Genomic DNA, 25,291 nt, shown 5'->3' on the forward strand with positions numbered 1-25,291 from the left:
CAGGTCGAGGCTGTCGTGGCCGGGAGCGGCCACTGCACTCCAGTCTGGGCGACAGAGTGAGACTCTAACTCAAAAAAAAAAAAAAAAAAATTCTTATTTTTTTTTTGTAGATACAAAGTTTTGCTATGTTGCCCAGGCTTGTCTCAAACTCCTAACCTCAAACAATCCTCACACCGTGGCCTCCCAAAGTGCTGTGACTTACAGGCATGGCCACAGTGCCCAGCCCAGAACCAAACCTTCTAAACTTTCCCTTAAAATTCCCACATATTCTAGTATACTTTAACTGACAGCTGTCAGAAATGGAGACTAAGGGACAGTGGGTCTCAAAGTGTGATCCCTGGACAACATCACTGAGAAACTTGTTAGAGCCACAGTTTCTCGGGCCTCACCTGACCTGCTGAATCAGAATCTGAGGGTATGGTCCAGCGATGTGTGTGTTGACAAGCCCTCCAGGTGTGCTGATGCAAGCTCAAGTTTGAGAACCACTGACCTAAAAAGTACTCCAGTCCACAGCTCCTCCTAGACTCTCCACTTTGATGTCACAGGCTCTGTCCATCACTGGTATAGGTAGGCATGGTCACTCACCAGAGAAGCCAAACCAGAGGAAACAAGGTAGAGGATAGGTGAAGAATGGTTTGTGAGAGTTTTGTTATTTTTTTTTTTGAGTCAGTGTCACCCAGACTGAAGTATAGTGGCATACTCCTGGATACCATAGTCTCGACCTGCTGGGCTCAGGCAATCCTTCCACCTCAGCCTTCCAAGTAGCTGGAACTACAGGCGCACGCCACCACACTTGGCTAATTTTTTTTATTTATTATAGAGTCAAGGTCATGCCAAGTTGCCCAGGCTGGTCTCGAACCCTAGGCTCAGGCAATCCTCTTACCTCCACCTCCCAAAGTACTGAGATAACAGATGTGAGCCACTGTGCCCCATAAGCAAGAGCTTTAAGATGACACCAGGGCTGGGTGCATGGCTCACACCCGTAATCCCAGCACTTTGGGAGGGCAAGGCAGGAGGATTGCTTGAGCACAGGGGTTCCAGACCAGCCTGGTCAAAACAATGAGGCCTTGTGTCTACCAAAAAAATAAAAAAATTAGCTGGGCCTGGTGGCAGGCCTACTTGGGAGGCTGAGGCATGAGCCCAGGAGGTCCAGGCTGCTGTAGTAGTGAGCATGCCACTGTACTTTAGCCTGGGAGACAGTGAGATCCCTGACTCAAAAAAAAAAAAAAAAAAAAAGACTCCAAAGACACTGACCACAAAAAAGTCCTGACCTCAGCCAAGGAAGAAAAAATTGTGCCCAAGTTTGGGTACTGAGACCACGGTTTTCTAACCTCCCATAGAATTTCAGCCCCTGTCTGTCTTCCACCATAGATCCTGGGCCTCATCATTGTTCGAAAGCTTCTAGACCTCATCTTCTCCCAGCATGATCTGGCCTGGATCGACAACATCATCCCAGAGAAGGAAAAAAAGGAAACAGACAAGAAGAGGAAGAGGAAGAAAGGGACCCATGAGGACTGTGATGAGGAGGTGGGGAAGATGTGACGCCTGGGCAGAGAGGAGAGATCAAGAGACCATCCCTCCACTTTTGCCAGGGCCAGGGAGGGGGTGGCTTTCTGGACAGCCTGCAGCAATGCCAGGACCCAGTCTTGAGTGAGCCGAGGTTTCTGCATGTCTTGGTCTGGGATGCTAAGCCTGTCTGTTCATGTGAATATCCTCAGAGTGGGCCAAAGTGAATGAGCCTCCCTGTCCAGGGAAAAGTTGATTGGCCATGCTCATACCTTTCCATTGCTGTGGGCTTTCAGGGCCATTGTCAACGGCAGTGCAGGTTCCTGGGGGAAGGGGACAGGAGATGGCTCCAACATGGAAGCAAGTTACAAATACTAACCTCCAAAGAATGGAGCCAGCCTGGGGGAGGGCTCTGATGGGGACTCATAAGTAGACGGGACTCTCGGACAGGCAGGCTAGGGACAAGTTTTGCTTGGGCCTGCCTCTAGGGTACTAAGACCAAAAGTGGGGGAAGAGGCAGGTATCCATGCTGAGAGGAGCGTGCCTACTTTCCCCAGCTGCCTGGGACCACCTGATTGCCCCATCTACCCCTCTCTTCTCCCATGCCTCCTTCCCATCCCATCCCCCAAATACTCAGGAAGTCAACAGGCAAGGCGCCACTCCAGAAATTATAGTGAACCACACAAAATACTAGGCAGAAAGATTATGAATTCAGGTGTTCATTACAAATGGCGAAACTGTCCCTCAACAGGAAGTGACTTACCCAAGACAGAATAGAGCTAAATGTCTAAGAGGAAATTAGGAAAATCATTCCTGGCTTTGACTCAATTGCCAATATGCTAAGCTGCCCACGCTATCTCCTACTGCCATGCCTGGCCCCCAATCTCCCAATTTGACCTGCGTCCACCTTATCCTGTTCACCTAGTGATCTTGCCTTTTGCAGATGAAAGCTGTTGACAGGCAGACTTGCTGACTTGAGGTGGGGAGGGGGATAATTAAACCATCTTCTGATCAGCCCAAACTCCCTGGTCCTTAACTACTGTCCTCTTCAAGAAAGGACAGAGTCCCATAATGCATGTTTTTATAGTTGCTTTGTAAAAGTAAATTCTGAAAAGAAAGAAACAGAGGCTAAGTGCTTTTTAAAGACCGATCAAGCATGGTGGCTTATGCCTGTAATCCCATCACTTTGGGAGGCTGAGGCAAGAGGATTGTTTGAGCTCAGGAGTTCAAGACCAGTCTGGGCAATATAGTGAGACTTCCTCTCTCCAAAAAAACTTTTAAAAATTAGCTGAGCATGATGGCATGTACTTTAGCCCCAGCTACTCAGGGGCTAAGGCAGGATCACCTGAGCCCAGGTTGAGGCTACAGTGAGCCATGATCATATCACTGCACTCTAACCTGGGTGACAGAGTGAGACCCCCCCAACTCAAAAAAAAAGAGACAAATACGACTTTTTTCATTGATTAAGTCAATAGATGTTTGAGTGGCTACCACATGCCAGGAACCATGACAGGGTTGAGAAAAAGAATCTCTGGATTATATGAAATATTCAATGAAGACATAGGATTCAATATACACAAATTCATTTTGCATGTCTCTACAGCAACATGGCTGCTGTGCTTAGTTCATTCCCTGACTGGTTGCTGTGACAGATAAGTGATTTGATGAGTAACATTTCTGGAAGAATCCATCCTGTCCAATGGCACATGTAGGGCCAGGCTGATGTCCCCTCAGCGGGTCCCAGAGTGTTTGCAGCGCCCCCTAGCCTTGTAGTCTGGAGGTGAAGATGGTGGTTTGTGTGCTGTTGGACACGTTTTCCATCTTGGCAAAGAAGCCAAAGCTGCTTATTGATGTTCATCAGTTTTTCCCACTGTTTTTCTCCAGCCCCAGTTCCCTCCTCCCTCAGTTATAAAGATTCCCATGGAAAGTGTCCAATCAGATCCCCAAAACGGTATCCACTGCATCGCCAGTAAGTAAAACACGTCTCTCCCTTCCTACTTACTAATACTCCATCTCTTCTGAGGAACTTCCATCTGTAGCTCAGGGGATCTAATCATTTTGGATGTGAGAGAGCTCCTGTGCTAGGCAGAGATCAAGGAGATATGGGACTCCAATCAGAGGGACACTCCAGAGCAAGCCCTGCAGACGCCAGTGACCAATCCTCACTGTAGTCGAGGCAAAGCCCCTTGTCTCTCATTTCCCTGCCGTGGAACTGCCTGGCCCTCGTCTGCCTTGTTTCAGACCACGTCAATCCAAACCTGACCGGCTGAGCCTCTTGTGGCTCCAGTGGTTGCTGCAATGACGAGAGCTCAGATCAGAGCTGAGCTGTTTCCCGAAAGGCAGCCTCTGGGGGGGATCAGGCATTGCTTAGAAGAGCCTGTGAGATTCTACTGCTCCCTCCAATCCCTCCCACATCAGCTCCCTATGCCTGGATGTTCCTATTAAGACAACATAGCCCATTCTGGGAGTCTTCTAAAGGATCCCTACCTGAGTCCCGACAATGATGGTTCTAATATAGGGCTTGCCACTTTCCTCAAAGACACAGATTATGGGTGGGTACCCAGGGCACCCTTCCCATCACCACTGTCCATCACAGGTATCTCAAGACTTTTTGATTCCTCACTCTCCTCCCCCACTCCCATCTGTATGCAGCCATCACCCCTCCTCACCCTTCCCTGGCCCTTCCATGCCTCACATCCTCCTAACCCAGATAAGAGCCCCCTGAGTTAAGAAGGAGCTGAGCCAGAAGCCACCCATCTCTGTGAGGCCCCAGTGTTCCTCTTGAATAGCATTAGCCAGAGTTAGAGACCAGGAAAGAGAAGAAATGGCGGGGGAAGCCCTGGAAAGAGAGAATGTCCTTGAGCATAGTGCTCAAACAGCTTCACATCTGACACTTTTCTTTTCCTGCCAGGAAAAAGGTCTTCCAGTTGGAGTTACTCACTCTGATTCTTCCTTCAGTGACTCAGAACTTGATCGAAGGTAAACACCATGAGGTAGACTCCTTGGGTTGCAGATAAGGGACTAAGCAATGGTGGGGAGCTTGAAGGTCTAGGATTTCTCAGGCTAGCCATGGTTTCTGGGGCCAAGTGACACATGTGTCTTCTTACTGACATGACAACATGGTTATGAGACACAAAGGTGTTCAACTTTAGAAAAGGAAATTACTACAAAAGACGAGGTAGAACAAAAATCAAAAGTAAATGTGGAAAAAAAAAAACCCAGAAAAGCTAGACATGGCTTAAGTGTCTGTCACGGAAAGCCAGGACAAATGAACGTTAAGGACCAAAATGTGAGATACCCAAATACTCTATGGAATAAAATGACAGCAGAGTTAATTAGCAAAGGTCAGACAGGGTATCAAGGAACTCTAACTAAATATCAAAGTTTAAGTGGAGACATGAAAGTTAAGAAAGGATTCAAGGCTGGGCATGGTGGCTCATGCCTGTAATCCCAGTATTTTGGTAAGTGGAGGCAGGAGGCTCACTTGAGGCCAGAAGTTCAAGACAGCCTCGGCAACACAGCAAGACCTTGTCTCCATTTTTTAAAAAAGTTAATAAAATAAAAAATAAATCAAAAATTAAAAAAATAAAAGATATGACCCAACTGCCAGGAGCCCCTGTTCTGACTTTGTGGTTCATTGCTCTTTGTGAGTAGCCACCCATGAGGAAAGTGGGACCACCTGATGGGGACAAACAAGGCGAACTCACTGGGGAAGGTGGATGGGGGCAGTCCCACCCCTACCTTGTGCCCTGAAATGGACAGAAGTCATCCGTACCAGATCAGACATTAGTAAGATAAAAGCCTAGAGGCAGAACAGTCTCCACACCTAGATGGCAGTCACCCACAAGATTTTTTGGAGAAAAACATGAGATCTTCTGAATTATGAGGCAAAGCTACTGTCACAGTACTAGGGTGAGAAGACAGACTCATCACCAGCTCAACCCTGGTGGGCCCAGAGATGCTCTAACCAAAGTGTCACATGTCCCAATTATGTTTCTGCCTGCCTTCTCATCCTACCTCCCAGTCAGGACTCCTAGGCCTGTAATGCCTCCGATCTTTTGTACAGCATGCACAAGTGTTAGGAGAAAAGCTGTCTGTCCATCTTGATTTACTTTCATTTAAAACATAGTTATTGGGTGTGGTAACTGTAATCCCAGCACTTTGGGAGGCTGTGGTGGAAGGATTGCTTGAGCCCAAGAGTTTGAGATCAGCCTAGACAACGTAGCAAGACCTCATCTCTACAAAAAAAAAAAAAGAAAAACTTAGCCAGCTATGGTGGCATGTGCCTGTAGTCCCGGCAACTCAGGAGGTTGAGGTGGGAGGATCGCCTGAGCCCAGTAGGTCAAGGCTGCAGAGAGTCATGCTAATACCCCTGCATTCCAGCCTGGATGACAGAGTGAGACCTTGGTTCAATAAATAAATAAATTAGTTAATTAATTAATCTTAATTAAATAAAACATAGCCTACACTAAATTGAATCTCTGCCCCAATTTCAGGCAGTGAAGAGAAAATTTGGACCAAGTTTGGGGTTTCCAAAACCCTGCTAAATTGCACAAAGCCATAAGACAAGGTCATAAATGAAGAGAATTTGGGAACTGGAGATGACACCTCGCAACTACATTGTGTTTGACCAAATCTGTGAAAAATAGATGAAGGCACAGACCACTAAATGGCAGGATTCCATCTCAGGAAAAGGCTCAGCAACATGATCTGGTTTAACAAAGACTAGGCATCAGGGACCTGCCAGGTGTGATGCTTCATCCCTGGGGATGTGAAAGACAAGCCCATAAACAAAAACAGAGCACCATATGCAAGAACAACACATGGACATGTGGACAGTGGTCTAGGGAGGGACTAGCCTTCTCCAGAGAATCTAGGAAATGTTAACTGGCACCTGCAAGACGTAGAGCAGGACAGAGCAGAGAGAAGAAAAGGGCATCCCAGGAAGTGGGCACAGGCCTGAAGTACCATTGGAAACCACATACACAGGCCAGGTGGCCACAGTGGCTGATACCTGTAATCCCCGTACTTTGGGAGGCCAAGTGGGGAGGATTGCTTGAGCCCAGGAGTTTGAGACCAGCCTGGGCAACATAGCGAGACTGTGTCTCTATTTAAAAAAAGAAAACACACACACACAAGACCATGTCTCTATTTAAAAAAAGAAAACACACACACACCAAAGAACAAAGAATACTGGGATGGATGGGGCAGTCAACTAGACAAGTACGCAGGTGTGAAAACATAAAAGGCTCAGCCTTGCCATGCTAAGGAGCTTGGAGTCTGTCTGTTGTTCAAGGATAGACTTGTGACTTAGAAAGTTCACCTTAGCAGCAATGTAAGATAGGGAGAAACCAGTTACATGACTATGGCTGATGGCCAAGCAGACAGGAAACCACTTGTTCCAGTATGCGCTGAGAGTTCAGAAGCAAAGACAACTATTGTCGTAATTTGCCCTGCTCTGGGGTATGGTGTTCAGAGCACGAAGAACTAGATAAACCCCTCTTCTTTCCTCTTCTCATTCAGCATCACCTTGCACTTCAAAATCTCCTGTCCAGCTTCACCTGCTTTCAACTACCCACGAAGTCCAGTGTTCATGGTGCCACAGGTGAAAATAGAGATGGAGTCAGACTATGACTTCACAGATATGGACAAATATCGAAGAGACACTGACAGCGAGACCACCCTCTAGCACGCAGCAGCTTCTCCCAGAATGGAGATAGAGGGAGGGCCTGGTTTAGTCTTAACTTCTCTGTGCCTGTTTCCTTCTTTATCAGAGGGAGGTCTTTTGCCTGATAGGAACAGGAGATCTGTTGATGAAAAGTACTACTTACATGCAAAGCTCTTCCCTTCTCTTTGTAGTTATTAAAACGCCTAAAGCTAAATGTTATACCTTATTTTAAAATGCAGTTCAGCATAGAAATTATAACATTTCTTTTGAAATGAAAAAAAGTTTGTTTCCCAAAACCATAGCTAAGGGGGCAGTAGAGTCCATTTATATTTAAAACAAATATCAATTTAAAAATTTTTAAAGGTTAGATTTAAATCTAGATGGTCTTGAACAAACCCTTAAAATATGTCAATAAACCAAGGTTGCAATATTTGTTTTGCAACTTTGCATACTGAGAAATGCTGCAACGGTCCTATCTTTTCTGTCTGTCGCATTCAGTTTTCTACAGGTTGTGTGAAAAGTTTGATTAGCATTATGGCCTCGCTCCAGACGTTGACTAAGACACTCCTAGTTCTCAAAGTCTGTTAGTGAAAGAGCCATTGCATTTGAGTGGATACATGTTTTTAAAATAATATAGTTCTTGTTAAAGTGAAATTTCCAACCATATGTTAGATCAACAAAATTGTTCTTTGAATTAGTATCAGTGGTTTTCACACTTGGAATCAAATTTCTTTATGCATTCAGGTACATTCTTCCGGCACATTTTCAATGCTGATTCCCAAAATCAAACTCCCATTCTCATGAACATTATGTTAGGCAAAGCTACAGCCGCATTTTAGAAGGCTATAACTTTGCACTGTTAATCAAACTAGTTCCTTAAAGGAATGATTGGAAGCAATTTGGATAAATTAAAACCAGTTATTAATGAACCAACCCTTTCCCCATAAACTTAAGACCAGTCATTTTGTCTTCTATCCTCATTTAACAAGACCAAATATAGGAATTATCTACATTGATTACAGTCAATGAGAAAAAACTCGGGTTAGATCACGTTTATAAGTAGTAGAAAGACAGCACCAACTATATTTATTTAATACCTACTATGTACCTGACAGCCAAAATGCATCTGACATTTACTTTCTCCAAAACTATCGATTTGAGTCTTGAGTAAATCACTCTAGCTAGGGTTACTACATTTACTCAAGATGACAAATGCAGGTGCTTTCTTTCTTTTTTTTTTTTTTTAAATTACACTAGATCATTAAGACATTGAGTACCAGGACAGGTATTTGCTTCTGCAATTCCCAGAGCCTAGTGTAGTACCTGGTCTATAGAAAGCTCTTAATACGTGTTTATTAAATTTAATCTCAGAGCTCCCTTCCAAGGGATACTGCCAAGAGGAAAAGCTCTAAGCCTCTACCACTACTACTGAGAACAGAATTTCTTAGCTGTTCACTAATCCAGAGTTATCTCCTGAACTTAAGTATAAATTCATGCTGGTCACAGTGGCTCACATCTGTAATCCCAGATATTCGGGAGGCTGAGGTAAAAAGATTGCTTGAGCCCAGGCATTCAAGGTTACAGTGAGCTATGACCATGTCACTGTACTCTAGCCTAGGCAACAAGAGCAAGACCTTGTCTCTAGAGAAAAATTAATTTTAAAAATTCTTTATCTTCTGCACCAATCCTAAGACAGCTAACAACCCATCCTTAACATTTCAGTGTTAAAACCTGGCTGATCTGGAATAGCACCATGTCCAAATTAAATTGTAGAGGGTTATAGATTCAGGAGTAAACCTGCTTGATTAATCAAACAAGCTGGAAAACTACACTGTTAATTTTTTTGTTGTTGTAAATTGATCACTGTAATTTTTACCTTACATGTCATTTATATTTTGTATATACATGAACATTTTAATTTCTATAGCTTTTAACAGGTTGACATATTACTACTCCAGTCAGTAATTGTTTCCACTTGTAACTATAATTCAATAAAACTTAATCCTGTCTGGCTCCTCTTGCTCCATGTTTAATAATTTAGGTAAGTAAGTAAGCAAGCAAGCAGGCACGGCTTATAGACATGAGCTATACCTCACTTACAAAAACATCGCCAGCAAACTGTCATTGTTCATCTCCAGAAAACTACCAAAAGAATAAAGCCAGCTGTCAGAGACACCAAGAGGGAATGAGGTCTCAACTCTCCAATTGTTCTTTCTTTCTGTCTCAAGCTGCCAAGAACAGGAACTACTCTTGCCTGCATGAAAGCCAAAATACACAAGGGACCTATCCCCCGCCCCCAAAATATGCATAGCTAACACCTTCTAATCTGTCAGATCAAACTGATGCTTTAAACACACACACACGAAGAAAAAAATACTAACCCCTTAGATGAATTTGCAGATGAAGCTCCTGGCTTGGCACAACCTGTTGGGATACAAGACTAAAGGGACTAGGTTGATTTCTCCATAGCTCTTTAAACCTATTTGTTTAAGGATAGAGAATTTAGCCGGGTTCAGTGGCTCAGCCTGTAATCCCACGCTTTGGGAGGCTGAGGTTAGTGGATTGCCTGAGCCCGCGGATTCGAGACCCGCCTGGGCAACTTGGTGAGACCTCATCTCTACAATAAATCAGAAAAATTAGCCGGGCGTGGTAGCGCGCACCTGTAGTTCCAGCCACTTGGAAGGCTGAGGCGGAAGGATCGCCGGAGCCCAGCAGGTCAAGGCTGTGGTGGTCGGGAGCAGCCACTGCACTCCAGTCTGGGTGACAAAGTGAGAGTCCAACTCAAAAAACAAAAAAAAGAGGATAGAGAATTGACTATTACCAAATAGAGGAATTATCTACATTGATTACAGCCAAGAGAAAAAACTCTGGTTAGGTCACAACTAAAAGCAGTAGAAAGACAGTATTTCAGAAATTTGTTTCACACCAAATAGATGTGTTTTATTAAAAAAGGAAAAAAACCTTTAATCAGAAAGTCTGATTAAATTCAGTATTAACTCAAGCTCTTAAAAATCTTTCTGGAAAGTCAACAGGGTACAGCACAGAAAAACAGGCAGCTGCTGACAATTCTTTGGTGGAAAGCAAGTTGCATACTTACACAAGCTGCCCAAATGATTATCAAGCCAAGGTTGCTTTTCAAAAATAGGTTTCAAGATATACCAAAGAAACTATATAGATATCCCCTAACAATACAAAAATTTAACAATGAAGTTTAAGTATATAGCAAAAGCCAAATATGACAATACACATAAATAATTTATAAAATAAGACTTCAATTCTAGAAAACTAAAATGGGGAGACCTCACTGAAGGGTAACTGAGAGCAAATGGAACTTCAACTTTTTCCCAGTGACTGACTAAGCCACAGAAAGAGTTTAGGAAAACTATTAATATGTAGCTTTCCTCTGTTCTTAGCCAATTCAGTTCTACTTAGATAAATCTGGTCCTCAATCAATACATATATAAATTAGAGTGATTTTTTTCAATCACCATCTTTTTCCTTTCCGGCTTTTCCCTAATTTTCTCTAGCAACATTTTTCCTTTGGTTTGACCAGTTGAACTCGAAAGGTTTAGAGCCTAAAATGAGTGTCAACTCTTATTGGAATAGCACTTGGGAAATGCAGTCCTAGAAAAGGCAAACTTTTAAGAGGTGGCTTGACAAAGTTAAGCATCCGTTCTCGATGTGACAGTGTCTCCCATGTTGATCACTAGGCTAATGACTGCTTTTGGCTAGATCACATGACCCTGCATGATACTGGAATGCTCCTTGGTGAGGTACTGCAGAGCTATGTGCACAAACACCCATTCGCTTGAGCTTCCAATAAATACAAAGCATCATTTTAAACCACTTCAGTAGAATAAATAAAAAATATTGCATTTCAGTTGGCCTGCTTTGCTTCTTCAGCTGCCTTGGAATGCTGTCTATGGCACTGAAGACACCACAGTTAATTAGTGGCTACTCCAAACTCTTTAGATTTCAGCACTTCCCGCTCTTTCAGTCTCAACTCTTTTTTTGCAGCAATTATGGTATTCTTCATTAGCATTGCCACTGTCATGGGACCAACACCCCCAGGAACTGGAGTGATGTAGCCGGCTTTTTTCCTGACTCCTACACAGAAACAAGACAGGCAGCTGCTTCAGTTATGGCAAAGGACGTTTGTATCTTTAACATATTATGAGAGAAACATGCAAAGAAAAAGTAGTGTATACAAACACCTTCATAAACCTCAAGCTCACTTAAAAATCACATCTATGTTACCTAAGAGTAAAGGTTTTTGAACACACAATGAAATAACATGCATAATGAAGTAACATAATGAATATTTATACATCTAAATAACCTGTAATTTACCACCCATACTCTCTCTTTCTCCCCAAATTACATAAAACTAAAAAGAAACATCTCAGTAGGTTAACTGTGTAGGAGTTATAATGATAAGCATTACCTCAATATCTGTCTATAATATTTTCTTAATTTGAAGCTAGGAATAGGATTATCAGCATAAAATTCAGATAAACATGTCATCTTAAGAACTGAAAGGAAGGTTGGGTGCAGTGGCTCATGCCTACAATCCCAGCACTTTGGGAGGCAGAGGTGAGAAAATTGCCTTAGCCTACAGGTTCGAGACCAGCCCAGGCAACATGGCAAGACTCATCAAAAAAATTAGCTGGGCATGGTGGCACACATCTGTAGTTCCAGTTATCAAATACTTGGAAGGCTGAAGAGGAAGAAACACCTGAGCCTAGCAGATCAAGGCTGTGGTGGTCATGAGCAGGCCCCTGCACTCCAGCCTGGGTGACAGAGTGAGACTCCGACTTTAAGAAAAAAAGAGAACTGAAAGGAGATATTTACTAACATATTCCAGTATTTTCAGAATATGGCTCTTTCCTGGACCATTTTAACTTTCTAGGCCTATGATCTCTCCACTCAATATGAAAGTGAAAAATCTGTAACACTTTTTAAAAGCAACTCCATGGCTTAGGAAAATCACTTCATTAAATTTCCAGACTTGTTAAAAGTCATGAAGTTGGCCACTGCCTTGTTAAACTATGGTGTGGCCATGTTTCCTAGCTTTGGCCCCCTCCCCTACCTTGGGGAAGCGAATCACCTATTTCTCTTTCTCCCTGATTTACTTTCTAAACAAACTATACTCTCTGATCTAAAAAAAAAAGTCATGAAGTTGTTTTAATTATGAAATTAGTCTAAGGGGCTAGAGCTTATGCCTGTAATTCTAGCACTCTGGGAGGCAAGAGGACTGCTTGAGCCCAGGAGTTCAAGACCAGCCTGGGCAACCCAGCAAGACCATGTCTCTACTCCCCCCACCCCCCCCAAAAAAAAGAATTCTAAGGAAAAAACAACTCCCTGAAAAGTTTACCTGCTCTGCACAATTTTATGATACAAACACCCAAAATAATTCTAGCCATTCTAGAATAGCTTTAATTTTTAAAAAGATTTTTCTAATTCTTATGAGAAGCATATTAAACAGTATTGCCAGGGTTACAAGTTAATTATAAAAGTAAATGATCTATCTTCAATGTCCATTACTGGTAGTACTTTAAAATTTTTATTCTATTTTATTTATGTATTTATTTATTTACTGAGGCAGGGTCCCACTCTGTCACCCAGGCTGAAATACAGTGGCATGATCATAGCTCACTACAGCTTCAAATTCCTGGGTTCAAGTGATCCTCCTGCTTCAGCTTCCCACTGAGATTACAAGCACACACCACCATGCCTGGCTAATTATTTATTTTTTAATTTTTTATAGTGAAAAGGTGTTGCTATGTTGACCAGGCTGGTCTCAAACTCCTGGTCTCAAGAGATCCTCCTACCTCAGCCTCCCAAAGTGCTGACATTTCAGACATGAGCCACCATGCCTGGTCTGATTTTATATTTTCTTATAAAATTATACCATTTACCTTCAAAATCCACATCTCCAACCAACTTGGGTTTAGCAGTCATGGGATCTTGAACTCGATTTATTCCCACATCAATGATTGCTGCTCCTTCCTTGATCATATCTGCTGTGATCAGATTTGGAATGCCTGGAATGGAGATAGGAATGATCAACTTAGTACAGAAAAGAGTCTACCTGTCAGATTCTTATCTATATATTTCATGTAGTAAACAGAAATATTCTGAGTCTTTAGGAATAACATTCACCCACCCAGTCTATGAGGAAATGCCAGAAATCAGTATTCCAAACACAACTCTATCCTCATCTTTGTGGGCAGCTCAAAGTATCATTCCAGGGGAATGATGAATGGAATGGCAGGAAGATGGGCTAATTCGAAGGTAAGAGGTGCAACCTCTTATCTTCCTTCCTTCTGTCCCTTATCTTGTGTTCCTTCTCTCCCTTAAGTTCTTACCTGCAGCAGATATCACAATATCTGCAAGAATTGTATGTTTCTTCAGTTGCTCTTTGGGAGTGTATCGATGAGATATCGTAACAGTGGCATCACCTATGTGGAAAAAAATAAACATCTTGAATTCTAACTCAGAGCTGGGACACAATTAGGTCTCAACTTGTCATTATAGAAACTCAACATCTCTGAAAAATAATTGACAACACTTGTGCCATATTTTCTGGACAGCTGGTTGTCATTTATTTTGTAAAATTAATACCTCATTTCTTGTACTTTTTACCCATTGGTCCCAGCACTACTGTTTGGGGGTCATATATAATTAAGTTTATTCTTTATCCTATTTAAAAGTCTTCAAAATGTTTACATTTTCTAAATAAAACCACTAAAATTACATACATTATGTTAAAAGATATCTGAAAATATAGTTTTCCCATTATTTCTGATATAATCATGTAAGGTCAATATTATAATAACCACATGACTAACTGATATGACACATTACAGTCATATTAGTTCAATCCTTTGCAATGGTCTAAGATTTTTTCCACCAAATGACACAGAACAGAATGCTAACTTTGAAGAACTGCTCCTTAGCTCGAACTATCAAAGTCATATGTGAATATTTCTAATTACCTACAACCATGCTTATATTCAAAACTTAAATTTGTTTCTGAATCTAGTTCCATGATAAATGAATAAAGAAACTGGTGACACTGAGTATAGCTTCTCTGCAAAAGTTACTCTCTGAATGAGCTGGTAACAAAATTACAACAAATATATAAAGGACAACAAAATTAATACCTCCAAACATCCTCAGGATGGCTTCTGAAGGCTCTCACATAAGAGAGAAGATGCTGCTCTGAAAGCAATTTCCTTACCTCCAGGACGTTCGTGCGCACCATCTGTGTGCAATAACATTGCAATGGGCATTCCAACGTTTTTTGACCTTCCAGCCACAACTACATTCTTCCCTAGGGTTGGAATGCCTATTTTAAAAAAACATTATATATATTTATTTATATATACACATATACACACATACACACATGCACACACACACATACAAACACACACACTGAAAGTAGTGGCAAGGCCAGGTGTCATGGCTCACATCTGCAACCCTGGCACTTTGGGAGGCCGAGGTGGGAGGATCACTTAAGCCCAGGAGTCTGAGACAAGCCTGGGCAACATAGTGAGACCTCATCTTTACAAAAAGACATCAAAAACTTAGCCGGGCATAGTGGCATGTCCCACCTACTAGGGAGGCTGAAGCAGATAAGATCTGTGCCAAGGAGGTTTGGGTTGCAGTAAGCCATGGTGCCACTGTGTTCCAGCCTGGGTGACAGAGTGAGACTTTGACTCAAAAGTAAAAAATAAAAGTAGCGCTGTCTGTCTTAGAATGAGCACCAAAGGAAAAGGAAGTCAGATGGCCTAGGACATTAATCTAATCTTGATAGTGAACACAGTCATTGCCTTATCAGTCAACTGGAGCTATCACTTGCTATTCATAGGGAAGACTAAAAGCAGAAAGCATCCTATAAGCCAGGGTCCTCAACCCTGGGCCACAGACTAGTCTGTGACCTATTAGGAGCCTATGCGAACAAAGCTCTGCCTGCTGTCAGATCAGCTGCAGCATTAGACTCTCAGGAGCGAGAATCCTATTGTAACTGCATGTGAGGGATCTAGGTTGTGTGCTCCTTTTGAGACTCTAATGTCTGATGATACCCGTCCCCTACCCTGTCCATGGAAAAACTGTCTTCCACAAAACTGATCCCCAATGCCAAAAAGGTTGGGGACTACTGCTGTAAGCTACAAGATTCATTCAGGCATTAGTAGTGGTATTACACTACTAAATCTTAAGTTTTCTTCACTGAGGCTTTTGGATTAAAGAGCAAAAACCATCACAGGCAACTGTGAAGAAAGGTGAATTCTGGGGAGTAGGACTAGAGGATATGGTGTGGGGTTCCCACTCTTGGGTACTACCTGAATTTTTACCATTTGCAAGCACTACTTTTATAACGCTAACACAGACATACAATTCTGGGATTTACCTACCAGTTCGCTTAATTATTTCCCACACACCCCATGGGGTAGCCGGTAACATGGAATACTGGTCCAAACACATACGTCCTACATTAATTACATGAAAGCCGTCAACGTCCTTGTCTGGAGAAACAGCATTGCAGACCTTTCTCTCATCAATGTGCTCTGAAAAAGAAAACAGCATGGTTGCCTTAAGTCACTGTCACATAGTTAGCACTGCCTGACTCCCGCTCTTCTGGCTGGTCAAGCAAATCCACTCCTCTGTGGTTTGCCTCAATGATTTGCTTGCTCATCTGCAGAGAAGGAACACACAATGAGCAAAACCAAATGACAATATCAAAGCCAATATCTTCTTTTACAACTGCTTCCCTCCACTGCTTTTTATCAAGACCTCAATGCCAAATCAAGGAGTAACTGGTATTCTGAGTAGGTCTGCCCCATTTTTAATAAAATATTCATCCCTTTGAGTTTATTTTGCCTTCCAGTCAAGTACACATGAAGGGCCAGGTGTAAAAAGTAACAAGGCCTCGCCACTCCTCAGAAATCATTTGAAATGGTAGAACCCAAAACTCACCTGGAAGAGGCAGCTGAACAAGGAGCCCATCTACGTTATCATCATTATTCAGTTTATGGATTAAATTCAACAATTCTTCCTCTGAAATTGAAGCTGGTTTCACAATTGTCTCACTGTTGATTCCTATTATAAGAAAACTTTGAGGTTAAAAAAAAAATCTTGAGCTCTTTATTGAGCACTGTTATGTTGCCTGCCTGCTCAACTTTGCAGGTTTGTTTTTGTTTCTGTTTTTTAATAGAAAACTAAACCAGGTTTGAGGAGTGACTTTTCCATTAACTAATTTTAGCTGTGGAATAAATTACAATATTTAAAGATCAAGGAATGTTCAACTCTTCATTTCGAAATTGGATTATTTGTTTACTTGTTCGTTGTCTCTTTCACTAGCATGGCAGTTGTGTGAGGGCCCACACTTAAGTACCTAGAAAGGTGAAGTACCAGCGACTATTATCGCACCCTAAAATTGCTGCAACAACCTCCTAACCCATCCCACTGCTTCTTCACTCGGCCTTTGCACTCATTTGCCAGGGCTGCCATAACCATGTACCATAAACCATAACGATGTACCATAAACCAGATAGCCTAAATCCTCAGAAGTTTATTGTCTCACAGTTCTGGAGGCCAGAAGTCTAAAATCAAAGTGCTTCGAAGCCATGCTCTTTGTGAAGCTCTGGGGGAGAATCCTTCCTCACTTCCTCCAGCTTCTGGTGGTTTGCTGGCAGTCCTTGGTGTTGCCTGACTTGCAGCTGCAACACTTTACTCTCTGCCTTGGCCATTGTGTGGTATTTCCCCTCCCACGTGGGCTTTTTATCATTACACCCACCCAGTATCTGAAGGGTCAAGTCAGCTCCTAAGGAACCTACAAAAGTAACTTCACAGGCACACACGCTAGAGAGAACTTGCTCAATAAATACTTCCTGTGCTCACGATTCTACGGAATCCTCATCAACCTCCTTTTACATCAAGGTGACTAAGGCTTAGGTATTTAAAAAAACAAGTCAGCTAGTAACACAATCTCCCTGGTTCCAAAATCCATGTTCTTTCTGGTTCCAAAATCCACGTTCTTTCCACTGCACCCTGCTACCTCCCAGTGTCTTAAAGTGGCACAGTTGCTTATTTTCTAGCAATTTCTAAAGGTTTTCAGTGAAAAGGCAGGAGGTCTCAAACCTCTGTGATAAAGAATCAAGCACACCAAGGCTCATGGGGCACTAACCCTGCCCAGCCATACCAGTGGACTCACAGCTCCTCAACAGGGAAGGGAACCTGGTGCTCAGATGACTGGCAGGTCAAGGCATATCTAAGCCCCCCACATCTTGTCTACAGCTACACAGTAATCTGTGGTACCACAAGATCTAGGACACAAACCCCCTATCATCACCCAGGCCCAAAATACTTCTAAACTGCACAATAGGCTTTAGAACCAATCGGTGAAGAACTCAAAAGCTGTTTCCAACTCAGTCACTTCCTTCAAATCTATGTGTTCTCAACCACATCACTGAGGTCTCCCGATATCCTATTGCTTTAAACTGCTGACAGCCAAACACCTCAGCGAGAGGCTCATTATTGCTCAAAGAAAGCAAATGAAACGGTGTTCAAGGTCACCTGTCAAATGAAAGACAAGTAACAGAATTTAGCTTCAATTCCAGAAGACCCCTAGAATGCTGGCCATATTTCTCCTGCCCTAGTCTGTAAACCTTCCCAGTAGACACAGCCTGACTTCCTTAGGACAAAGTTCTGGATACAGTCCAATCGCATTCACCTCCTCTGCTTGGGTTTTCTAATCAGGCAGAGAAATCATGGTTACGGTGGAGTTTGCCTCATTTAAGCCTCAGTCACAGCAGGTGTGACTGAAGGACACATGAGGCCTGAGAGGGACACATACCCACATCTGCAGCTGCCCTGGTTTTGTTGAGGACATAGGAGTGACTCGCTGGATTCTCGCCCACCAGGACCACGCTCAGGTGTGGCCGTTTGTTGCCGGAGGCCACCCACTGTTCCACTTCCTGCCGCACTTCCTGCTTGATCTGCTGGGCCAGTTTCCTTCCAGAAATGATGACAGCTTCATTTCTGCAGAAGGCAACAGAGTCACAAAACCAAATGGCTTGAATTTTTGTAAAAAGTAAAGCTCTGGCTACAAAACAATGGTTATTAAATACCAAAATACGTAAAACTGAAGTTAAAATACACGGTGCCTGGCTGGGCTCGGTGGCTCAGCCTTTAATACCAGCACTTTGGGAGCCCAAGGCGAGTGGATTGCCTGAGTCCACAGGTTCGAGAACCACCAGAGCAACTTGGCGAGTCCTCGTTTCTACAATAAATCAAAAATTAGCCAGAAGTGGTAGTGCTTACCTGTAGTTCCAGCACTTGGAAGGCTGAGGCAGAAGGATCACCGGAGCCCAGCAGGTCAAGGCTGCGGTGGCCGTGAGTGTGCCACTGCACTCCAGCCTGAGCAACAGAGTGAGACTCCAACTCAAAATAAAAGGACGCATAGTGCCTAGTCTGAAGGACAACTGAACCAGAGGGACAGAGTCAAAGTGGCAAATGTGTGTTCAGCTACATGTGCCAGGGGATAAAGTTGATACAAACAGTTACTGTCATTAATCTGAAGCTCAGAGAGTTTAAGTGACTGACAGCCAGTACTTGGCTAAGCAGGTTCTCATACCAAAGTTCAGGCTCTTAACTGCCACACCACCCACCTCCTGATCATCAATAAATTGATAGGAAAAACAAACAAACAAAGTTTTCACAGTTTTAATCTGCATTTCTTTAGGCCCTTACCACTACCAGGTGAACCAGCTTCACTACCAGGTGAACCAACTTCTCCTTTATGCTTACTTGTATGCCATTTGTAGTTGGTGTTTTGCCGATGTTAGCATCCAGTCAAGTGTTTCAAAACATTCGCCAGTGAGTTGATTGGCTTTTAATTAGTTGATTGGCTTTTAATTTTTATGACGCTTTTTTTTTTTTTCAGTTGGGGTCTCACTCAGTTACCCAAGCTGAAATGCAGTGGCAGGATCACAGTTCACTTCAGCCTTGATCTCCTGGGCGCAAGTGATCCTCCCACCTCTAGTGCTTTTAAATGCTGGGGGTGTCCGTCGGTGGCTCAGCCTATAATCCCACTATCCCACTTTGGGAGGCCAAGGCGAGTGGATTGTCTGAGCCCGCGGGTTCGAGACCAGCCTGGACAACTTGGCGAGACCTCGTTTCTACATTAAATAAAAAATAATCCACTGGGCGTGATAGCACACGCCTGTAGTTCTGGCTACTTGGAAGGCTGAGGTGGAAGGCTTGCCAGAGCCCAGTAGGTCAATGCTGAGATGTCCATGAGTGTGCCACAGAACTCCAGCCTGGGCAACAGAGTAAGACTCCAACTCAATCAATCAACCAATCAATTAAATAAATAAATACCAGGAGTGCCAAAAAAAAGTATACACATTTTAAGAGATGTTGTCTATGTACTACTTTTTGAAGTACTTTTCAGAAGTGTCTGGACATTGATGGTAACCACTTTGAGCACCTCTCGTAATTGCAGAAGTCAAATGTGACTTGTATTCATCTTTTGTTATCAGTACATCTTTTTCCTTTCTTAAAGTATGTATACATTTTTTGGCACCCTCTGTATATAAATTATGTTTGTTTGTTTTTTTTGGAGTCTCACTCTGTCGCCCAGGCTGAAGTGCAATGGCATGTTCACGGCCACCACAATTTCGACCTGCTGGGCTCTGGCAATCCTCCCGCCTCAGCCTTCCAAGTAGCTGGAACTACAGGTATGTGCCACCACACCCAGCTAATGTTTTTATTTATTGTAGAGACAAGGTCTCGCCAAGTTGCCCAGGCTGGTCTCGAACCCCTGGGCTCAGGCAATCCTCTCGCCTCTGCCTCCGCCTCCCAAAGTGCTGGGATTACAGGCATGAGCCACCATGCCTGGCTAAATTATGTTCTACAGTTAAATCAATAAGCAGTATACTGGACATGTCAAACTTCAAAATGCCTACCACTCCCCCAGCCCCTTCTAGGGAAGACTTCCCTGGAGAAAGGGAGTAGGGGCAGGGCAGAGAACTGGAGGAGGCTCCTTCTCATAAGTGTCAGTGTGCTTGTCCTGGGGAGCTGACACACCAGGAGTAAGTATCTGGCACCAACGGCAACAATTTCTAGACTGCCCAGTGGTCCGGTTGGCACAAAGGCTTAGCCCAACAGGAACAATGAGAGTTCCCTGAACCAGTAAGAGCTTCTCTCTGAGGGAGTTCAAACCAGAACCACAAGAGGCCCGTTGATGGGAACAGAAGTTACCGCAAGAAATCAGAAAACTGCTGTGGACAGAGAGGAATGGGAAGACTCAGGATCTAGAACAACTTCCAGTTACCACGTTCAGATCTCTGAAAAGAAGCCAGGCACAGTGGTTCACATCTATAATCCCAGCACTTTGGGAGGCCAAGGTGAGAGGATTGCCTGAGTCCAAGGGTTTGAGGCCAGCCCAGGCAACTTGGCGAGACTCCATCTCTATAATAAATCAAAAAATTAGCCATAGTTCCAGCTACTTGGAAGGCTGAGGCAGAAGGATCACCTGAGACCAGCAGGTCGAGGCTGCGGTGACTGTGAGCATGCCACTGCACTCAAGCCTAGGTGACAAAGTGAGACTCCAACTCAAAAATAATAATAATAACAGATTTTTTTTTTAATTTTAAAAAGACCAATGAAACATCAATTTCCTCTTATAAAACATAGTCTCAGGGATATCATCAAGGTACTGGATATCTTGTATGGACAGACAGGATTAATTATCAAGGCCACTGCTGATTAAAATGGAATTTTAAAGCTTTAACAATTTGAAGGCTTCAATGCCTGCTTTTTACTTGCATTATGATTAAATACCTACTTTAAACCAAATCTCAACATCTTGAATATAATGCAATATTTGTAAACTATATTAATCTGTTTTACATCTTGTGAAATAATGAGAGCTCATAATTTTATAGCAAATCAAATACTTTTGGCCGAGCTCGGTGGCTCAGTCTGTAATCCCAGCACTTTGGGAGGCTGAGGCGAGTGGATTGCCTGAGCCCGTGGGCTCAAGATCAGCCCAGGTAACTTAGCGAGACCTTGCCTCTACAAGAAATCAAAAAAATTAGCCAGGCATGGTTGCATGTGCCTATAGTTCCGGCTACTTGGAAGGCTGAGGCAGAAGGATCACCGGAGCCCAGCTGGTCAAGGCTGTGGTGGCCAGAGCGTGCCAGTGCATTCCACTCTGGGCGACAGAGTGAGACTCCAACTCAAAAAAAAAAAAATACTTTTACCCTGATGTTATGTAATGATATTAGCATGGCACAACATATATAATAGCATTTAATTTATACACATATATTAAGGAATTGGAAACATACTAATATTTACAAATCCATTGCAGAATTAGAGTTGAAGAGGTCTTCATTAAAAGGATACAAACAGACCGGGTGGGGTGGCTCATGCCTGTAATCCCAAAAATTTGGGAGGCCAAGGCGAGAGGACAGCCTGAGACCAGGGGTTCGAGACCAACCTGGGCAACTTGGTGAGCCCTCTTCTCTACGATAAATAAAAAAATTAGCCAGGCATGGTGGCGCGCACCTGTAGTTCCAACTACTTGGAAGGCTGAGGTGGAAGGATCGCATGAGCCCAGAAGATTGAGGCTGTAGTGGCCGTGAGCATGCCACTACACTCCAACCTGGGTGATAGAGTGAGATTCTGACCCCTGCAAAAAAAAGAATGCCGGGCTTGGTGGTTCAGCCTGTAATCCTGCGCCTTTGGGAGGCTGAGGTGAGCGGATTGCCTGAGCCTGCGGGTTTGAGACCTGCCTGGGCAACTTGGTGAGATGTCATCTCTACAATAAATCAAAAAATTAGCCGGGCGTGGTAGCACACACCTGTAGTTCCAGCTACTTGGAAGGCTGAGGCGGAAGGATCGCCTGAGCCCAGCAGGTCAAGGCTAGGGTGGCCGGGAGCGGTCACTGCCCTCCAATCTGGGCGACAGAGTGAGACTCCAACTCAGAAAAAAAAAAAGAATAGATATATGTGTATATATACACATATACTCATAAAAATATATATATAAATATGCATACTATATACTATATAAACTATGAGAAAGACTTAGCTTGCACTTCATAGTTTCTTTTGAAAGCAATGAGGAAGCACATTCAGATAAAATTGATATACTAAAGCTAGTGGAACACAGGGTTTTGGAAGAAGCCAGTGTTCCAAGTTCCAATCTTTGCTTCCAAAGCAGGTTTTGGATGTTATGCCAATTTGCTTAAAAAAAAAACAAAAAACTGTCAAGAGTAACCAAAAACAAAGCTACAATGCAATAAATGCCTTTCATCCTATAACTGTGTTTTAGAACCCTTCTGCTTTCCACAACTCTGCAAAATGTTCAACACAGCCTTGGGAATGAGTCACTAACTAACTTCCCATCATCTCTTCTGCCATGGGGCAGATAAAGTAGTTGCCCAAATAAACAGAGAAATGGAGACTCAGCTCAGTCCCAAAGGGAATCCAAAAAGTTAAACTATATTAGCTAACAATTTATCTAGCAACTAAATGCTTTCACAGTGGGGTTTAGAAAACTACCATTAAAATAACTCATCAAGAGGATAGAAAGAAGTCCAGAGAACGGTTCAAATTAAAATAAACAGTTCAAATTTCAAAATAAAATTTGAAACTAAAAGTTAGTAGCATCTTCACTTTCCTCTTAACTCAATAGCTTACAGTACTATAATCTTCCATAAAAATTAACACTAGGGCATTTTACAATTTGTAATTAAGCTATTTGGGGTAGAGTTCTGTTATCTGCTAGTTAATGGGATCAGTAGTAAGTAAAGTCACAAGAGGGAATGCAACTAACATCTATTAAACATTAGGTATTTTGCTGAGATTTTTACATATATTACTCTCACTTGGGGCTACTATAACAATCTGAGGAAATGAGAAGAGTAGAAACAAGATTCAAATGCAAACTTCTGCCTCCAAAGTTGAGCCCGGCACAACTCATATTTTTTAAAAGATATAACCGTTTCACCCAGGCACGGTGACTCACACCTATAATCTCAGCACTTTGGGAGGCTGAGGTGAGTGGATTGCCTGAGCCCACAGGTTCAAGACCCACCTGGGCAACTTGACGAGACCTCATCTCTACAATAATTAAAGAAAAATTAGCCGGGTGAGGTAGCGCGCACCTGTAGTTCCGGCTACTTGGAAGGCTGAGACAGAAGGATCGCCGGAGCCCTGGGATTACAGGCTGAGCCACCGAGTCCGGCCAGTCTCTCTTTTTTTTTTGAGTTGGAGTCTCACTCTGTCGCCCAGGCTGGAGTGCAGTGGCATGTTCACAGCTACCCCAGTGGGGATCTGTTGGGCTCCAGTGATCTTTCTGCCTCAGTCTTCCAAATAGCTGAAACTACAGGCATGCACTCCCACACCCAGCTAATTTTTGATTTATTGTAGAGACGAGGGCACGCCAAGTTGCCCGGGCTGGTCTCGAACCCGTGGGCTCAGGCAGTCCACTCACCTCGGCCTCCCAAAGTGCTGGGATGACAGGCTGAGCCACCAAGTCCAGCTATATATGTCGCTTTTCAATCATGAAACCCCAGGAAAGGTCTGGTCCATATGCCATATAGGCATATGTAGTCAGCAATCAGGAAGGGAACAGAGGGGGACAGCACAGACAATAATAAGAGATGGAGCTGCAAAGGCAGGTCAGGGTCAGACCAAGGGAAGCCTTGAATGTCCCCTCCTAAGTCTTCCTTCAAGAACTCATTAATTAATACACATTCTGTGTTCCAACAAAGCAGCATCTCGGAAAGGCCTCTAATAGCATTTTTATGCTGAGTGGAAATTACACACGTTCTGCCCCTTGACAGAAACATAAGTCCCACTAAGTCAAGAACAGGTTTTTTGATCGCACTGTTGCACTCCAGCCTAGGTGGCAGAGCAAGGCTGTTTTTTGGGGTTTTTTTTAAAGTTTATCATCACTGAATTCACACAGCTTAACTCAGTGTCTGGCATACAATGAATGTTTGTTAGAAAAAATAGGAAAGAAGGGGCTCTTAGCAATGCAAAAATTTTAAAGATTGACCGGAAAAAGGGTACACAGATTTGGGGAGAAATCACAGCCCCACAAAAGACTCTTCAGCTTAGGTTTAAAAATGGGAGCTTGAGGCTGGGCATGGTGGCTGACGCCTGTAATCCCAGCACTTTGGGAGGCCGAGGCAAGAGGATTGCCTGAGCCCAGGGGTTCGAGACCAGCCTGGGCAACTTGGCGAGACCTCGTCTCTACAATAAATCAAAAAAATTAGCCAGGTGTGGTGGTGCACGCCTGTGGTTCCAGCTACTTGGAAGACTGAAGTGAAAGGGTCTCCTGAGCCCAGCAGGTTGAACCCTTGATGGCCTGAGCTTGCCACTGCGCTCCAGCCTGAGAGACAGAGTGAGACTCCAATTAAAAAAAAAAAAAGATAGTTTGAGATTCAGAAAAACCAATAACCTCCCTAAGGCAATACAAACAGTTTTTCCTTTTTTCCTCCTGGGTTATTTTTTTTCCAATTATTTTATTGTAGTAAAACACACGAAACAAAAAACGTATCATCTTAACCACTTTTGAGCGTATAGTTAAGTGGTATTAACTACATTCATAATGATGCCCAACCATCGCCACCATACATCTCCAGCTCTTCATCTCGTAAAACTGGAACTCTATTCGTCCCCATGAAAGAATAACTCTCCATCCCCTCCCTCTTTCCCTGGCAACATCCCGGGTATGCACCACCTCCATTCACCCAGCCTGGCACTGACCAGCTCGCGGTGGGCTGCACTCGAAGCCCTGGTGACACAGTACATTCACCCTCTAGGCGGGGAAGGGGCGGCTGGAGTAGCAGCGCGGGCCACACCCACTCCCGGAGGAGGGGGGAGTGCGGGTCCCCAGAGCAAGCCGGCGCGGAGATTTCATCAGACTGCACCAACCCCATCGGCCGCTAGGGTCCCGGGGAGGGACGGCTCGCCCGAGGCTGGTCTGGGGGAGCCCTCCCCTGCTCTCCCCAAGACAACTCTCGGCATCACCGCACGGCAGGTCCTGGCCGGTGACCTTCGTGCGCGCCCTCGGCCCGCTGAGCCCTCGCTC

The 25,291-nt window shown here is 43.6% G+C and overlaps 2 protein-coding genes across 2 annotated transcripts in view; one reads left to right on the forward strand and one right to left on the reverse strand.

Annotated features, from left to right (window-relative positions):
* Window positions 1-7,189, forward strand: part of SLC4A5 (solute carrier family 4 member 5) — a 111,996-nt gene extending 104,807 nt beyond the window's left edge. Inside the window, exons 25-28 of the mRNA XM_008064375.1 lie at window positions 1,372-1,527; window positions 3,391-3,475; window positions 4,418-4,485; window positions 7,030-7,189. Of these exons, the coding sequence (XP_008062566.1) occupies window positions 1,372-1,527; window positions 3,391-3,475; window positions 4,418-4,452 (276 nt within the window). The 3' untranslated portion in view covers window positions 4,453-4,485; window positions 7,030-7,189. The remainder of the gene's footprint in view (window positions 1-1,371; window positions 1,528-3,390; window positions 3,476-4,417; window positions 4,486-7,029) is intronic.
* A 2,890-nt stretch (window positions 7,190-10,079) lies between these two features.
* MTHFD2 (methylenetetrahydrofolate dehydrogenase (NADP+ dependent) 2, methenyltetrahydrofolate cyclohydrolase) overlaps window positions 10,080-25,291 on the reverse strand; it is a 15,713-nt gene continuing 501 nt past the window's right edge. Inside the window, exons 2-8 of the mRNA XM_008064376.2 lie at window positions 18,036-18,220; window positions 16,157-16,279; window positions 15,595-15,747; window positions 14,418-14,525; window positions 13,543-13,635; window positions 13,093-13,218; window positions 10,080-11,281 (exon numbers count right to left, since the gene is read on the reverse strand). Of these exons, the coding sequence (XP_008062567.1) occupies window positions 11,118-11,281; window positions 13,093-13,218; window positions 13,543-13,635; window positions 14,418-14,525; window positions 15,595-15,747; window positions 16,157-16,279; window positions 18,036-18,220 (952 nt within the window). The 3' untranslated portion in view covers window positions 10,080-11,117. The remainder of the gene's footprint in view (window positions 11,282-13,092; window positions 13,219-13,542; window positions 13,636-14,417; window positions 14,526-15,594; window positions 15,748-16,156; window positions 16,280-18,035; window positions 18,221-25,291) is intronic.

The sequence above is a fragment of the Carlito syrichta genome, unplaced genomic scaffold (assembly GCF_000164805.1).
Source record: "Carlito syrichta isolate Samal-C Ts95f unplaced genomic scaffold, Tarsius_syrichta-2.0.1 Scaffold307324, whole genome shotgun sequence".
In the NCBI taxonomy this organism is placed as follows: Eukaryota; Metazoa; Chordata; class Mammalia; order Primates; family Tarsiidae; genus Carlito; species Carlito syrichta.